General features: G+C 35.2%; 1 protein-coding gene across 2 annotated transcripts in view; it reads left to right on the top strand.

The window, feature by feature from the left end:
* The window catches only part of BMAL2 (basic helix-loop-helix ARNT like 2), an 87,266-nt gene that overhangs the window by 16,936 nt on the left and 52,710 nt on the right, over positions 1 to 17,620 (top strand). Inside the window, exons 2-4 of one of the 2 annotated variants that reach the window (XM_074194192.1) lie at positions 9,213 to 9,251; positions 10,355 to 10,393; positions 13,129 to 13,286. In XM_074194192.1, coding sequence (XP_074050293.1) covers positions 9,232 to 9,251; positions 10,355 to 10,393; positions 13,129 to 13,286 — 217 coding nt within the window. In that variant the 5' untranslated portion in view covers positions 9,213 to 9,231. Of the gene's footprint in view, positions 1 to 9,212; positions 9,252 to 10,354; positions 10,406 to 13,128; positions 13,287 to 17,620 lie in introns of both variants that reach the window. The other variant, XM_074194191.1, reaches the window with a different exon arrangement.

Below are 17,620 nucleotides of genomic sequence, written 5' to 3'. Positions count from 1 at the left end.
CCTAGATTTTGGTTTACTTATGTTTTGATTCAATTCTATTTATTATCTCAAAATCAGAGGAAAATGAAGTATTTGTTTTCTAGAAAAGAAAATTAAGGTTGAATATTTAAAGTGAAGTTCTAGAGTAAGCTAGGTATCATATTTAAATTTATTAAATTTAAGACTTGGGTGTTGAGGGACAGCTAGGTGGTACAGTGAATAGAGCCCTGACCCTGGAGTCAGGAGTACCTGAGTTCAAATCTGGCCTCAGACACTTAATAATTACCTAGCTGTGTGGCCTTGGGCATTTAATCCCATTGTCTTGCAAAAAAAAAAAAGAAACCTGAAAGTAAAATAAAGATACATTAAAAAATTTTTAAATTAAAAAAAAAGAATTGGTGTTGGAAAACATGGAGAAAAGCTAAGAGAGATTAGAGAGATCCAGGGACTCTTAATTTTTTTTTTTTTGGTTATAAACTTCTTTAATATTTAGGGGAGGCCTGTGAACTCTTGCTCAAAATAATATTTTTTAAATATATAAAAATACTACATAAGATCACAGAGGAAACTACAATTACATTAAAACACAATCGCATTGAAATACAATTATCAAAATATTGATAAAACAAGACAAGTTCCCAGTGCCCAGCTTGAGTCCCTGATCTAATGGAAAAAAAAATGAAGTTTAGGGAGTTTGTAATGTGCATGGAATTTTATAGTTAGGAGCAAAATGTCTGCTGCCTCCTTTAATACTTAATAATAAGTAAATATTCGGTTATTCAAAGGATACGAAAATAATCTTATTTTGTGTGTGTGACAAACAATCAATTAAGCAATTTTCTTTCTGATTTTTATCTAAGAAATATAGAAAAAATTTTCCCTGGCTATTTGGGAGTGAAAGTACATTAAAAAACAAAGTTGGTTTTCTAAATATACAAAGAGAGTTTTTAGATTAGTAGAATGGTTTTATCCTGATTTAATGCTGCCAGAAACGATCTGTTGTATCGGAAGCAATTTGACCATGATATAATGGTCTTTTATTTATTCAAGTGGTCTCATGCTTTACAGAACAAATATTCCCTTTTAATGTTCTTGCTTCCTTTTGTTTTCAGCAGGTTTAAATAGAGAGAAGAGAGGAGAAAGGAAAATTGCTTTATTTATTTAGGTAAATATAATTTAGAATTGCAGTTGTCCTTATAATTCATTTTCTGGGGAAATAGGTTAATATTTTGATCTCTCCCCTTTTGCCAGATTGTTGTGAGGTGGCATATGTGACACATACTTCAGTTCTTTTAAAGGAAAAAATGAGATAATTCCAAATTTGTAGCTGAACAAAGTAATGCAATTATATTTTGCAAATATAGAATTTTTTTTTTTTTACTTAAAATGGACTACATTTTGGCTCCTTCCACTCTTAGTTCATCTGTTTGGTAATTATTCTAATGATCTACATGATAACAAAGCTTTCCTAAGTAAAAGCAGATTCATTTCAAGAAGAAGATTGTCAGCAGAGAGGATCCAGTAAATCACAAGGAATAATAATAGTTAAGAAGAGTACCAACAAGTATTGGTAATAAGCAGGATGAACTAGAATCTTAATTCAAGGAAGCAAATCCACTCTCATATTTATTAGTAAAGAGAAATTCTAAAAGTATAAATATAAATAATTTTAATAGGTAGAAGAAAAAGAGACTTACTTAAAGAGTATAGTGGGAAGGAACATCAAGTGGATTTTAATAAGATATACATAAAAATATGTTATAAATATGGATGTTCTACCTGAGATGGTCCATGATTGTGAGTCTTGAAACATAATGACTTCCAACAATCAAAGTTTTCAGTGATCCAAAGACTTTGGGAGAACTTCATGATGGATGTTAGCTGCTTGTACCATATTTCTAGTGATAAGTTTTAAGAAATCTCATTGAGGAAATGTGTGATCAGCTAAAAGGTGGGTTACTCAAGTGATGAGAATGAAGGATGGATACACTGACTGCTATAAAATGTAAAAGGACCTTGAGGTGGGGTCTCCAGTAAACTGTTTGGATCTTCTATAGAAGAGTTTTGGAAAAAATGGATTAAAAAAAAAAGAATGAATGAAAAAGCATAGATAACCTATACAGATGAAGGGAATACCTACATTGATGAGATCACTAATCTGCTGAAGTATGTAGAAGATAAAAGAGACTGGTAATTGAAGATGAATTCAAAAGAATACAATCAGAAGTTCTAATGCTCAGAATGAATTGTGACTAGCTATGACTATTAAGACCAAGAAGAAGGACTTTTTTGCCCTCATCTTTAAAATGAAAGGATTGGACTAAATTGATCTCCAAGATTCAATAAATTTCTAGATCTATGATCCTATGACATGACTACTGCATAGGGTACATGAAATATGAATATATAAACAATAGGAAAGATGACAGACAATTCACTTTTCTCTTATGAAAAGTCAATGTAGCATGGTAGCTAGTTGTTTTAGTCACTTTATATATTGTTTTCTTTGTATATATTGTTGTTAATCTAGAACAGTCCCTCTGCTTTTCTATATTCATATTTGCCATTTTTTACAGCACAGCAATATTTTATAAAATTCATATACCCCTAAATTTGTTGAGCCATTCTCTAATTGGCAGTCATCTATTGGTTTCTATTATAAATGTGTTGCAATATGTATCTTTAAACATTAACTTTCCTGGAGCTAGAAGTAGAGTCTCTGAGTCAGGGAATATGGATATTTTGGTGACTTTTTCTAGTCTAGTTCCAATCTGCTTTCCAGAACTTTGCAGTTCTATCGATAATGTATTAGCATGCCTACTTCTTCACAATCCTTCAATATTAGTTATTTTCATCTTTTGTCATTTTTGCCCTTTTGCTTGGTATAAGGCTAAACCTAAGACTAGTTTTGATTTTTATTTATCTTATTGTCTATAACTTGGAAGGATATTTAATATGGTTGTAAATAGTTTGCAGTTCTTTTGAGAATGGTTCATAGATTATGGCCCCCCTATCCACTGGAAAATGGCCCTTAGTCTTAGGTATTTGTGTTATTTCCTTATGTACTTTGAATATTGGATTTTTAACAGATTTTTTTTTTAGGTTTTTGCAAGGCAAATGTGGTTAAGTGGCTTGCCCAAGGCCACACAGCTAGGTAATTATTATTAAGTGTCTGAGACCAGATTTGAACCCAGGTACTCCTGACTCCAGGGCCGGTGCTTTATCCGCTGCACCACCTAGTCACCTTCAACAGATATTTAAATCAAATTTTTATCCAAAAATAACTTATTAGAATTATATTAATTTTAATAGTGATAATTTTTTAAAATAACAATCTATAAGATGAAATCTAATAGTAACAAATAAAAAGTCTTAGACTTAGTTTTAGAAATGGACTTCAAGGGAACAAGATCAGAGAGCCATACTTAGTTAGATAGGTTTGTTAGAAGTTTGGGGGAACTGCAAACTCAATAGAAATGAACAATAATTATAATTGGCATTTATATAGAACTTGAAAATTCATTAAATGCATTTCATAGACTATCTAGTTTGAGCCTTAGAACAAATTAAGTCTTAGATTAGGCATTTTGTCCAGGATCACTTAGATTGAGTAACTTTGTGTCACAGGCAAAATGTGAACTCGGTTCTTCAGATTTCAAGTTCAGAAGTCTATCCACTTTGCTACTTTATCTGTCAATAGTTTCATGTGGCAGACAAAAATGACTAAAAGCAGTGTTGGGCTTCATTTGGAAAAGCATAACTTACAGGAGGTAAAGAGAATATTCTCCCTCCAGACTCTTCCCTTATTAGATCCCATCTTGATATTGTGCAAAATTTGATCATCTCATTTGAGTCTCACCATGTCACTTTCTTACTCAATAAACTCTAGTGGCTTCCTATTATCCCTATTAAATAATAATTCCTGTTTCTTATTGAAGGCCTCTCACAAACTTTCTCCAACCTACTATTAACTTTTATTATATATTATTCCTTCACATACTCTGTGATCCACTGAATTTCTTCCTAGTTTTCACAGGCAATATTTCATCTCTCTTTTCTGTGCCTTCACACTGGCTACCCTCCATGCCTAGAAAGCATTTCTTCCTCACTTCTCCTTATGTTCCCCAGTTTACTTTAAAATTTATCTTAGTCATTATCTTCTCTACAGGAGTCTTCTCCTGATTCCTCCCACTTATTACTAGTTCTCCTCTCAAATCCTCTTATGTTTATTTTGTGCACACACACACACATAATATATATGCATAACTTTACTTACAAATGTACATATTGTTTTTCTCTAGCAAATAAAAGATTTTGAGGGTAGAAACTACTCATTTTCATATTTATAAGACACACAGTAAACATTTAATAAATATTTGTTTATTATTCACTCATCCACTCTAAGCAATAGTCTTAATTCAATCTTTAATTCTTATTATTTCCCAAAATAGCTCTGACACTCCAAGGGGAAAAAAAAAACCTGTTATCCACCTCTGCTCATTCTGACCTATATGTAAAAAATGTTATACTTTTTTCAAAAAAAAAGTCAACCTTTTTTGCTGAATAGAAAGGTAACCCTTTAGAACTGAACTTCATTCCATCTTCTGTAGATGGCTTTTAAAATTTTAAACTAATTGGTATGAACTTCAGTATGCCATTCTATATTTGACTTTGTTGCAGCTTTAATGTTATGTAATACACTTCACTAAACACTGTTCACTTGTACTATTCACCATATTCATAATATTCATTCGTATTCAAGATGTAAGATTACTGCCTAATCCTATGGAATGCTGACCCTTCCTCTCCACTTTATTTGACTCCTGGAGTGTCAATCTATTAGACAGATATAGCCTTCTTATAAGACTCAACTAGAATTTTTTTCATGAAAAACTTCCTTCAATACATTTTCCAATGATGACCTTCTAGCTGTGGTTCAGCCATTTTCATTCTTGTCCAATTCTTTTGGGATTTTCTTGACTAAAGTACTGGAGTAGTTTGCCATTTTTCCTGCTCATTTTACAGATGAGAAAACAGAGGCAAAGAGTATTGATTGACTTGCCTAGGGTCACACAGCTAGGAAGTATCTGAGGCCAGATTTGAATTCAGGAAGTTGGGTCTTTGCAACTCCGGGCTAAGCAGTCTATCACTTTGTTCCATTTAGCTGTTAGGCAGCTTCAAAGACATTTCTTCACATGGCCCGTTCTTTCAATTGCATCCAGCATGTCTGCAAGCTTATATTTCTTGAGTTTTGGTGTGGATCAGCATTTCGATGTAAAGGTATGATTGTGTGCAGCAGTATGGAATTAATAATTTCTGCCCCGATCTTTATATGCAAATTATCAATCACCAACCTTCATATAAAACTGCCTTAAAAGATAAGAATGCTAGGTTTAGGGGTGGGTAGGTGGTGCAGTGGATAGAGCACCAGTCCTGGAGTCAGGAGTACCTGGGTTCAAATCTGGTCTCAGACACTTAATAATTACCTAGCTGTGTGGCCTTGGGCAAGCCACTTAACCCCCATTGCCTTGCAAAAAAAAAAAACACTAAAGAATGCAGTAGTAGTAGTAGTAGTAGAAGAAGGAGGAGGAGGAGGAGGAGGAGGAAGAAGAGAAAGAAGAAGAAGACTAGTAAATGAAGAGTATCTGCAAAAAAAAAAAGAGGACAATCTCTAAGCTCTTTTATCAGTGAAAGTTCCCGAGAATCACATGTTGATGAAGAAGGCATTCTGTAGTTTTGCAGGTTGAAATGGTGATGATAGGTAGATGGATAATATGTGAAAAAATGTAAGAAAAAAACAAAATTCCTTTATTTTCCCCCCTTCTAAGTCCCCTCCCTACCTTTCTTATTATTGTAGAGGGCAATAAGATCCTCCTAGTCACTCAGACTCACAATTTAGCAGCCATCATCAGTGCCACTACCTCTCACTACTGCCCCCCCCCATATCCAATCTGTTGCCAAGATCTGCTGATTTCACCTCCCCAACATTTCTCATCTATACCCTCTTCTCTCCTCCAGCATTGCCACTACATTTGTGTAGACCTTCAACTTCAGTCCTGGACTTTTGTAGTAGCCTACTATTAGGTCCACCTGGCTCCAATCCATCCAGCCATCTTCTATTCAGCTACTAAAGTGATTTTTCCTAAAGTACAAGTCCAAACATCTCACACACGCGTGCGCATGCACACACACACACACACACACATCCCAAAATGCTTTGCTTTTTTGTCTTCCAAAGTCCTTCATAACCTAGTACTTTCCTACCTTTCCAGACTTCTTACATCTAACCTCCTCCTGTATATTCTTCAGTCCAGTGACACTGACCTATTTCATGTTCCACGAACAAGATAGCTAGGTGGTGTATGGGAGAGAGGACATCTGGAGTCAGAAGGATCTAAGTTCAAATCTGTCCTCAGAGACTTGACACTTACTAGCTGAGTGACCTTGGGCAAGTCACTTATCCCTGACTGCCTCACATCTAGGGTCATTGAACCCAAATGACTCTGGAGAAGAAAGTGAGGCTGGTGATTTAGCACAGCCCCCCTTTACTTAAATCCAGTCACATGATCGTGGTTATCTTCTAGAATGAAGGACCAACATCATCATCATCTCTCAGCTTTCCTCATTTTCTCTATTCTCCATGCCTGGAATGTGCTTCCTCTTCATCTCAAGCTACAACCTTTTTTGACTTCCTTTAAGTCTCAACTAAGATCCCATCTACAGGATATCTTATCACAGCTACTAGGTTCTGAACTCCTTATAGGGCAATAATGTAAGTCTAATTTATCTCTGTTACTTTCCCAATACCTTGCCTATGGTAGATATTTTGTAAATGTTTTTTGAATGAATGATTAAATGCCAGATATTTCTAAAAGTAAAAAAATGCAGTGTACATGGGAATTCTCATGAACACAGTGAATAAGAGGCTGTATGGTGTAGTGGAAAGAGCACTAGGTCTGAGTTGGTATGGTCAAGCCTGAATCAACACTAGCTCTGATATTTATTTATGTGACTAGGCAGCTAGTTGGTGCAATAGAGCTCTGGGTCTAGGGTCAAGAAAAACTGAATTCAAATCTGGCCTCAGACACTTAATAGGTGTGTGTGAGTAAGTTACTTAACTTCTGCCTACTTCAGTTTCCTCCACTGTAAAATGGAAACAACAACAATAAAATAATAATAATAATGATAATAATACCTACCTCGCTGTGAATATTAATTGGTGTAAAGTGCCTGGTACATTTTTTTTTATTGCCTGGCAGATAGTAAGTGCTTAGTAAAAGCTTATTTTCTTTCTTCTTTTGGGCAAGCCAAAACTTCTCTATGCCTCAATTTCTTCATTTTGTAAAGTGAAGCTGTTGAAGTAGATGGTCTTTAGGGTACTTTACAGTTCTAAATCTGTGATCTCAGTCATTGACTTGAGATGGAGGACTCCTATGAAAAGAGGTTCAAGCTCAACAAGAAATGTCTTATTCATAGTTGCTTGAAGTTTGATTCTGGAGACTGTCTTCCAAGTGTGTTCTAATCTCCAAATTTTATTCAACATATGATTGAATGTTAGAATGGCTCTGAAATAATAGCTTTCTAAAATTCATTTTACAACGTAAGAGAAAGTTTCAGTAAGATGCCTCATTCTTGACCCCTCCCCATTTTTCACCCTCCACATCCAAGCTTTGCCAAGGCTTGTCAATTTTCCTTTTGTGACATCTCTCTCATGTTTCTCCTTTCCCTTTTTTGACATTGCCACCACACTAGTGATAACCCTCATCATCTCATCCCTGTATTACTGCAATAGCTTGCTAATGGGTCTCCTTACCTCAGGTATCTTCCTGCTAGTTTATCCTCCATTCAGCTGCTAAAATGCAGGAATCACCCTACAAATCCCTCCCATTCAATAAACTCCTTTGTTTAACTTTCAAAATCCTTCATGTCCCAACTCTACTCTTACACTTTACATACAAGTTACCTCATTACCAGTTCTGTGTATTCTCACTAGCTGTCCCTCCATGCCTGGAATGCTATCCCTCCTGATGTTCATCTCTTGACTTCTTTAAGCCCCAATTTAAATCCCACCTTCCATGGAAAGCCTTTCCCAATCCCTCTTAATTATAGTATGTTAATTATCACCAATTCATCTTGTATATAACTTGACTGTACATAGCTGTTTACTTGTTGGCTTCTTCCAATAGAATGTAAGCTCCTTGAGGGCAGGAACTTTCTTTTGCCTTTCTTTGTATCCCTCATTGCTTAGTAAGTATTTAACAAATGATTATTGACTGACTTATTATTTAAATCATCATCTGATTGTTGCAAATCTATCACTGCTAAAGACTGAATGTCAGCAGAAAGGAACAAATAAAAAATTAATTATCCTTGAGCTTCAATTCATCAAAAGTCAATAAACATTAACTAAGTTTATACTATGTGCCACTAGGCTCTGGAAATACAATTACAAATAAAAAGAAAGATAGTTCCTGACTTTAAGGAGTTTATAGTTCAATATGGGGAAATCTCTTCTATGGGCACTAGGAATCCCAAACTGAAAAACAAAAGAAGCACCATGTTAGTAATGAATAGGGAAAAGATCTGGCTTTGAACTCTACCTCAGACAATTAATATTCTTATCACTTTTTCTTTAAAAATTTAAAAAAAATTATAAATTATCTCTAAAGAAAAAGTGATTCTTGTCCAGATAAAACAAACTCATTTATATAAAGCATCTTGTAAACTTTAAAGTTCTGTAGAAATGTAAGCAACCATTATCATTTTCAAACAATCCAGTCCCTGCCCACAAGCAGCTTATAGTGATTGGTGGGGAGGGGGAGAGGGCAGTATGGGCAGGGACTCTTTCTTTTGCCTTTCTTTGTATTCCTCTCTTTATTGACTGTTGAGACCAAAAAGTTTAAGACCTGCTTGCCTAAAACAGAACTATAATTAATAACTGAGAGTGAATTTACATTTGGGTATAGTGTGTTTAGCCTCCACACTCTGGAGTCCCATTCACTCTGAACTTAAAGAACAACTGTGATGAAAACTTTCATTTGTTTAATTTAAACAAATTAATATCTAACTGTATGCATCAGTCCATACATATGTGTCCATGATTCCAAATGGCCTATGGGAGAGCATCATTGGTATTCAGTTTTTCTCCTTTACTCTTAATTGTGAAATCAGAGGGGAAAAAGAAGAAGAAAAAAATTGCATTTTAATTTGTTCACCATATTTTATTTCTACAGAGAAGCTGTTGAAATTATTATGGACTATCTACAAAGCAGGTAAACCATCAACTATTTTCAAACTAACTATTAATTATTTCAGTGGGGGAATGGGAATGTTATTCTCAGGAGTGTAAATGTTATTTATTTGACTCTACTCATCTTTATTTCTTTAAGAATACCTTTAATAGGGGTGGCTAGGTGGTGCAGTGGATAGAGCACCAGCCTGGGACACAACAATTACCTAGCTTGTGGCCTTGGGCAAGCCACTTAACCCCATTGTCTTGCCAAAAAAAAAAAAAAAAAGAATTCCTCTATTAGAAAATGTTAAGTCCCTTGCAAGTTGGGATTGTTTCCTTTTATATCTCCAGTGCCTCACACATAGTAGGTATTTAATGAATGCTTAATAAATATGCAGTGGATGAAACACAGGTCCTTTAGTCAGGAAGACCTGAGTTCAAATTCTGCCTCAGATAATAGCTGGGCAAGTCATTTAATCCTATTTATCTGAGTAAATAGGAAAAGGAATAGCAAACCACTCCAGTATCTTTGCCAAGAAAACCCCAAATACAGTCAATAAGAGTTGGACAAGACTGAAAAAAATGGTTGAACAACAGCAACAGCAAAATGTATATGATGTTTGTGAAATTAGCATATAAAAACCCTCTTTTAACTTTTTTTTTACGAAAACATTATCTTCCACCCCAGTTTTCTTTCTCCCTCTGATAGCACAAGCTCAAATAGATATTAAATTTTATTTTAATTGACCAAATATTTTTGCCACTTTACCTCTAGAAGTAGTACCCTTCCTAGAGATTCTGTTTCTATTGTTGAGATTACAAAGTAGAGAAAATGATCTTAGAAGATTTCTCCAGAAATCTCAGAACTTAAGAAGTTAAAAGGAATGATTCCTAAGAGATTGTTGAAAATAGCTTAAATTTTGCATATAGATGGTAAGTCATGTCTTTCTGGAAGGAAGTGACTGAATGTGATTATATGTTAAGAGCTCTGTGTGCTGGGTGATGACTTCTATAACCAAGACTTTAAGAGGATTCAGGTTGATTAGACTTGATTTCATGATACTAGGCACTTGATTTCTCTTCCACAATTAATGTGAAAATCTTTTTTTATATAGCTTCATGTTTTATCCTATTCTCTTGTAGAATGGAAGATGGTGAACAAGTAAAAATGAAGTCCTTCAGGTACATTAATATGTGAGTTGGTCAATGTTTTGGTAATATTTGTTTTTAATGGACAATCTTTAGTTGATGTTCTTGGAAGTTGTCAGAAATGGGTTGGGTTCCTGACCTTGAACTTGGACTTTTTATTCTTGTTAAGAGAGGGAAAAAAGGCTGGGTAGTAGTGACTTCCTTTTACTTGCTTTCCTTCTTGATTACTTTAGATATTATTTCAGCTTAAATAATCAATACTTTTTTTGGTAAAAATTCTTTTGAACAGCTTTAAACTGTGCTATTTTAAATAATTTATAATGGGAAAACAGATCTGGGTTATGTAGCTAGCCCTTTAATATCCCTGGGAAGATGATTGAAATTCTTATGTAATACCTAAACATTATTTTGGTAAATATTTTTGTCTTTTTCTTCCATCAAACCATAAACTAATTGTAACATAACTATTATCTATCAGGACTGAGTCATTTCCTTTGTGTTTCCTTTTCATTTTTGCCCACTTTCTGATAAAAATGCTAATAAACACCTAAATGATCCAGAAATAAACCTAAAAAAATATATAAATTTGGGCAGCTAGGTGGCGCAGTGGATAGAGCAGCGGCCCTGGAGTCAGGAGTACCTGAGTTCAAATCTGGCCTCAGACACTTAATAATTACCTAGCTGTGTGGCCTTGGGCAAGTCACTTAACCCCATTTTCTTGCAAAAACCTAAAAAATAAAAATAAATGATCCAGAAATAGGCAGCAAGAAAAGCCATGGCCCTGCTAATTCACAAACTGATTGAGTGATGTTTCTCCCATGAAATCTTCCTTAAATCTTTTTTAGTTGACTACTTCCCAAAGTTAGCGGACTTCAGACAGAAGTAGTTTATTTCAAGTTTTCTTCTCAAAACAATCATCTTAGTCCTTTCTATAAATCTTCTGGTGTCTAGCTTCATGGTCCATTTTGGTGTTAAGACCAATGATGATGTTTGTTCTTCATTCTCAAAAAAAGACATCAGGGGAGAAGATGCCATGACAAACAAGTGAATTGGATGGGGGGGGGGGGGAAGCTGTGCTAAGTCACCAGCCTCACTTTCTCCTCCAGAGCCATCTGGGTCCAGTGACCAGATATGAATCAGGATGATTGCAGTGGCCATAGGTTCAAGGCAATCGAGTTGCATAATCAGAAAGCAAAGAGAAAAATGAATAAATGACAGTCATAATGGCAATAATAACAGTATTTACTCAGAAATTATCTGTAATGAAGGTTTAGAATTTGAATGAGATATACAAATATTGAGAAGCACTAGGAAGCATAGTGGATAAAGCGCCTAGCATGGAATCAGAAAAATTGAGTTCAAATCTGTCTTCAGGCACTGGGACAATTAACCTGGGAAAATTAACCCTGTTTGCCTCAGTTTCCTCATCTGTGAAATGAGCTGGAAAAGGAAATGAGAAACCTAGTATCTTTGTGAAAAAAAAAACCCAAATGGAATCACAAAGAGTCAGACACAGCTGAAAACTGTTGAATAACCCACAACAACATTGTGTGATAGTGAAAATTCAGATTCAAATGGAACTAGGGGCTATTAAATAGTGTATAAGGATCCTTTTTGGCCTCATATTGACTGAGAAAATCATACACCAACATTATCTCTGCTCTCTTGTATTTTTAAAAATTCTGTTAAATATTTCCAAGTATATCCTATTTAGTTGAGGCAGCACTCGGAAGAATTGCACAATGGATGTTTGATAATTCTGATGTAATGGATAGAGAATTAGCTTTGAGATCAGGAAGACTTGAGTTCATTCCCTACCTTTGATATTAACTATGTGACCAGGGTAATCTCTGAGTGCCCCATCCACTCTCTAAAACAATGAGTCTCTAATTTATTGGAAGAAGGCATTCCCACAGCAGAAGTTACTACCGTGAGGAAAACACAGATCTAGAACTTAAACTTCCATTTCCACAATCACCATCATCATCATCATCATCCTTTTTGCAACATTTACATATCATTTATTATGTGCTCAGAACTCTACTAAGAACTTTATAATTATTATCTTATTTGGTCCTTTCAATAACCCTGGAAGGTAGGTGCTATTATAATATCCCCCATATAGCTATAAATAATAAAATCCCCATTTTGTAGATGAGGAAACTAAGGCAACCAGAAGTTAAGCAACTTACCCTGGGTCACACAACTAATATGAGTCTTCCTGACTCCGGGTTCAGGACTCTTGTTTACTGTACCAATTAGATGCCCATTTCAGTAATCTAGTGGCCATTATTTTTTTCATATGAATATGAACTAATAGAAAATGCAGTGGGAAAGTCTAAGCTACTTGAGAATTAATGTGTAGAGAACTACAGAAATGGGGAAAAAAAGGTAAAAAATAGAATTTCATGAGTTTATAGAAATCCCAAGGAGTTTTTATCCAAAGCCATTAGTAGGGAATTGAGGTCTGGACTTTGAATCTGTAAGGCCTGATTTCATATCTTATCTCAGATACTTAGCAGCTGTGTGACCCTGGATAGGTCATTCAATCTATCTGTGCCTCAGTTTCCTCAATTATCAAATGGAGTTGGACTCAATGGCCCTACTAGCCCTAAATATATAAACCTATGATCCTGTTGTCCAAATATTTCAGCATAAAAGGAAAGGTTAGATAGATGCACTTTCTAGAATTATCCTCCAAAACAACTCTTGCATTATCTTGAGATTTTTTTTGAATATTACACTGAAATGAAAATCTTTCTTTTCAGAGAAGCTCATAGTCAGACAGAAAAACGTAGGAGAGATAAAATGAATAACTTAATTGAAGAACTATCTGCCATGATACCCCAGTGCAATCCCATGGCTCGCAAACTGGACAAACTTACTGTATTGAGAATGGCTGTACAACATTTGAAGTCTTTAAAAGGTGAGTAGCGGGAAAGCATTTTTTTTTCAGTTTTTTTCAGTAATTTCTTGATCTGAACTAGTGATTTCTACTTTTCAGTTGTGTTGCTATCTCGTTTGTTTTATGAATGAATAGAGGAGGTGACATGTAAATGAACAGACATTTTCAAGAATAGAAGGAAAGTAACCATAAAGGGGATGATTCTATTGCTTGAGTGACTAGGAAAGTCTAAGTGGCATTTCATCTCAGTCTTTAAAGAAGCCAATGATGTCAAAAAGCTGCAAAGTAAAGAGGAAGAAGGGCAGTTAAGTGTCCAGCTTTGGGTTTGGATTCAAGAAGACCTGAGTTCAAATGTGACCTCAGATTAGCTATGCGACCCCTATCAAGACTCTGTTTGCCTTAATTCACTAGAGAAGGAAATGACAAATTACTCCGATATTTTTGTCAAGAAAACCTCATACAGGTTATAAAGTGTCAAATACAACTGAATGCCTAACAACAACAAATAACAAAAGTTGTCCAAGGATGAGGGACAAGCCAAAGGGATGAATGAGACATGGAGCACCATATTTGAGGAATGACAAGTAGATCAGTATTTCAAGACCCTAGAGTCAAATGTGAAGTGTATAGCTTCATATTTGATCCTAAAGGTATTAGGGAGCTAATAGAATTTATTAAGCAGGATTGAGCTATAGGAAAATAACTTTGGTAGATTGTGGAAGTTGGATTGGAGTGGGAAGATAACTGAAACAGGGAAACCAAATAAAAGGCTATTACTCAAATATAGGAGAGAAGTGATGGGGATTGTAACTAGATTGCGTGGTTGTGTGAAGATAGAGGACATAAAATATCAATGTTATGAAGGAAGAGTCACTAAGATTTTGCAACTAATTGGATATGAGTGGTGAATGAGGGAAAAGATTGGAGGAGGAAACTGAGTGATTAGAGACTTGGTGTTCCACATATCCTTGAAGAGGAGTATTGGGGAGAAATATGATGATATATGTTGAGTATTAGATGCTTAGGGAAATTCAGTTTGAATTGTTCACTTGGTGATAGTAGATTGGACCCAAGAGAGAGAATAAGGATGGAAAGATAGATGGATGGATGGATGGATGGATGGATGGATGGATGGATGGATGGAGGGAGGGAGGGATGGATCTGGGAATCATCTTTATAGGGATAAAACTGAACCCATGGCAGATGATAAGATCAGAGATTTAAAAAAGAAGAAGACCCAGAATAGAATTCTGGAATAAAATTGCTGGTAGAGACCCAGTAAAAGGGGAATAATCAGATAGATAGTAAGAGGTCCAAGAGAAGAAAGCACCAGGAAAACTCAGAAAGTAGAGAGTATTGAGAGATGATCAGCAATGTCCAATGCTGGAAAGAGATTAGAGGGAATAAGAACTGAGAGCAAGGTATAAGATTTAGCAATGAATATTTTTATTTCATTAAATATTTCTCAATTACATTAAAAAAAATTTAACAATCTTTTTTTAAAATTCTGAATCCCAAATTCTTTCCTTCTCTCCTGCCCCTACCCCTTCCCCACCTCTTGAGAAAGTATGCAAGATGATGTGCATAATTACATGTGAAGTCCTGCAAAGCATATTTCCGTATTAGCCATATTACAAAAGAATACACACATATAAATAAGAAAAAAAAGTGAAAAAGTATACTTCAGTCTGTACTCAAGAGTTCATCAGCTGTCACTTTGGAGGTGGATAACTTTTTTTCATCATGGGTAAAGGATTGTCCTGTTGACATGAGGGCCCAAGTGAGTTTATGTAACAATTTGTAGTAATCTCATTCAGTGTGGATTTGTGGCTTCCTCCAGTTTCTGAAGGTTGTGGAAAGTGGAAGTAATCCAGGGTTGAGTTTTGGCAAGGCTTAATCAGAAATAGGGCAAAGGGGGCAAGGAATTAGAAAGTAGAGGATGGTGTAGATTGAACTGGTTCCCCAATAGGTCTAGATCAGGAATGAAGGAAAGTGTAGCCAGTACAGGTAGCTAACTGCCAAAGACTAAGTTTGAAACAAATCCTCTCATTCTAGATTCAGTGCAGTTTCTATAAGACTAAGCTGTCCATGAGAGACCTAATAAGCAGTTTTCATCATCTAAATAGCTATATACTTTGTTTGTGGGCCATACAAAAAGATATAGTAAGGTAGGGACACTATAGGTCAAATGGGAGAAGAAAAGTCCTGACACCCCTCGTGATGGCAGTGGTGGGAGTTAATCTGATTTGAATTCAGGTCCCCTAACTCCAGGGCTGGTGCTCTATCCACTGTGCTACCTAGCTGCCCTGTGTAGCTCCCTTTTAGCTGACTGAACCTCTTCCCAGGTTACTAAGAGGCTTCTAGCAAAATGCACTTAACTGTAGCTTTTCCTTGGGTTTAATGATTATTTCTTGGTCTGAAGCTCTTCTTTTTTAGTTCCTCCTAGAGTAATTAATAGAGAACTGGGTTTCCCTGCTTCCATTCATTCTACCAGTTTGAGGAGAGCCTTTTTTATGTGCTATTTTTTTAAAAGTGAATTCAGTGGAATGTTCCCCAATATGGGCTCTTTAGCAATTCCAGCTCTTATTTCTCATGGAAATTTTTGTAATTGTGCCTTTGGAATTTATGGTGATTCTGTTTTTAATACAATTAAAATAATTTCTACCTAGATTACAAAAATTTCTTTGGATCATTCTTTGTTCCTGAGTTTTGAATTACTCAATCAGTTGAAGACTAGAATGATCTTGAAAAGAGTAGACAAATATACAGTAGCTATTAGGGGCAACCCAGTGGTCCAGTGGATAGTTCAAATCTGGCCTCAGACACTTACCAACTGGGTGACTTTGGGCAAGTCATTTAAACCTGTTTGCTTCAGTTTCCTCATTTGTAAAATGAACTAGAGAAGGAAACAAACCAGTCTAGTATCTTTGCCAAAAAAATCCCAAACAGAGTCTGAAGAGTTAGACACAACTTAGGATGGATATCTACTCTTATCCATGACCTTCTACATGGCATTTAAGGGTCTCAATTCCTTATCTATAAAATGAGAGAAATTACATGGTTTCAAAAGCACATGAAAACTTATTTTTAAAAGCTTCCATTTCTTTGAAAGTCCATTCTCTCCCTTAATTAATTTAGCTTTTTAAAAAAACATTTTTGAAAGACCTTATGACTTTCTAATCATTTTTCATGTAAGCTAATACTAAAACTATATTAACTAAACTAAAACTAATATTAGACTAAATATAACTAAACTAAACTAAAACTAATATTAGAACATTTTAAACGTAAATATTGAATGTAACATGTAATAACTTAAAAAAATTTAAAAATTAAATGAGAGAGTTGGGCTAGAAATTCTCTGAGATCCCTCCTACCTCTAAATTTATGATGCCAATTTGCTTGTGTTATGTTTGGGAGGTAATTTGATTTTTGTTTGGAGTAGTACAATCCAGAAAACATTACAGCTGCATGGTACTACTTTCCTTTGTGACATTTTTGAACACAGGAAAACAGTGTATCCAAGTCTGCCTTACTTTACTTACCCAGTCAGCCAAACAGTATTAGAAGTAAAAATGCTGCTGGACTTAATTTTATTATATGGATATTGAATGAATGTGCATTCATTAAGCACCTACTATGTGCCAAAACTATTTAACTAAACATTTTCTTAACATGTGAAATATTCATTATGTTTGCACATGAGTTAAAAAATACATAGTTCATTCCATCCATGAATTTGTCATGTGAAAGCAAATAAAGAATTCTCACAAAATATAAAGAAAAAAGAATAACTTCAGCATGGTTGCTAGGTACTACAATATATAAAGAGTTGAGCTTGAAGTCAGCAAGGACATAAATTCAAATTTTGACTCAGACTCTTGTTTTGTAATTTTGGACAGACATATCAGTTAACCTCTCTCTCTCTCTCTCTCTCTCTCTCTCTCTCTCTCTCTCTCTTTTTTAAGGTTTTTGCAAGGCAATGGTGTTATGTGGCTTTCCCAAGGCCACACAGCTAGGCAATTATTAAGTGTCTGAGGTCGGATTTGAACGTAGGTACTCCTGACTCCTAAGGCCGGTGCTCTATCCACTGTGCCACCTAGCCACCCCCTCAGTTAACCTCTTTCAACCTGCTTCTTCATCTGCAAAATGAGGTAGTTAGACTTAATGGTCTCTAAATTCCCTTACAGCTCTAAATCTTTTAGGGACCATACTGGTAAAAATGAAATTTCTAGGTCCTATTCTTAGGTAAATCATTTGACTGTTTCTATTATCAGTCTTTGTGACCCCATATGGAGTTTCTTAGCAAAGATACAGGAGTGATTTTCCATTTCTTTCTCCATTTTACAGATGAG

This window comes from Macrotis lagotis, chromosome 7, assembly GCF_037893015.1.
Source record: "Macrotis lagotis isolate mMagLag1 chromosome 7, bilby.v1.9.chrom.fasta, whole genome shotgun sequence".
Lineage (NCBI taxonomy): Eukaryota > Metazoa > Chordata > Mammalia > Peramelemorphia > Peramelidae > Macrotis > Macrotis lagotis.
The sequence above is the reverse complement of the archived record's forward strand: the minus strand, read 5'-3'. Positions and strand labels throughout refer to the sequence as shown.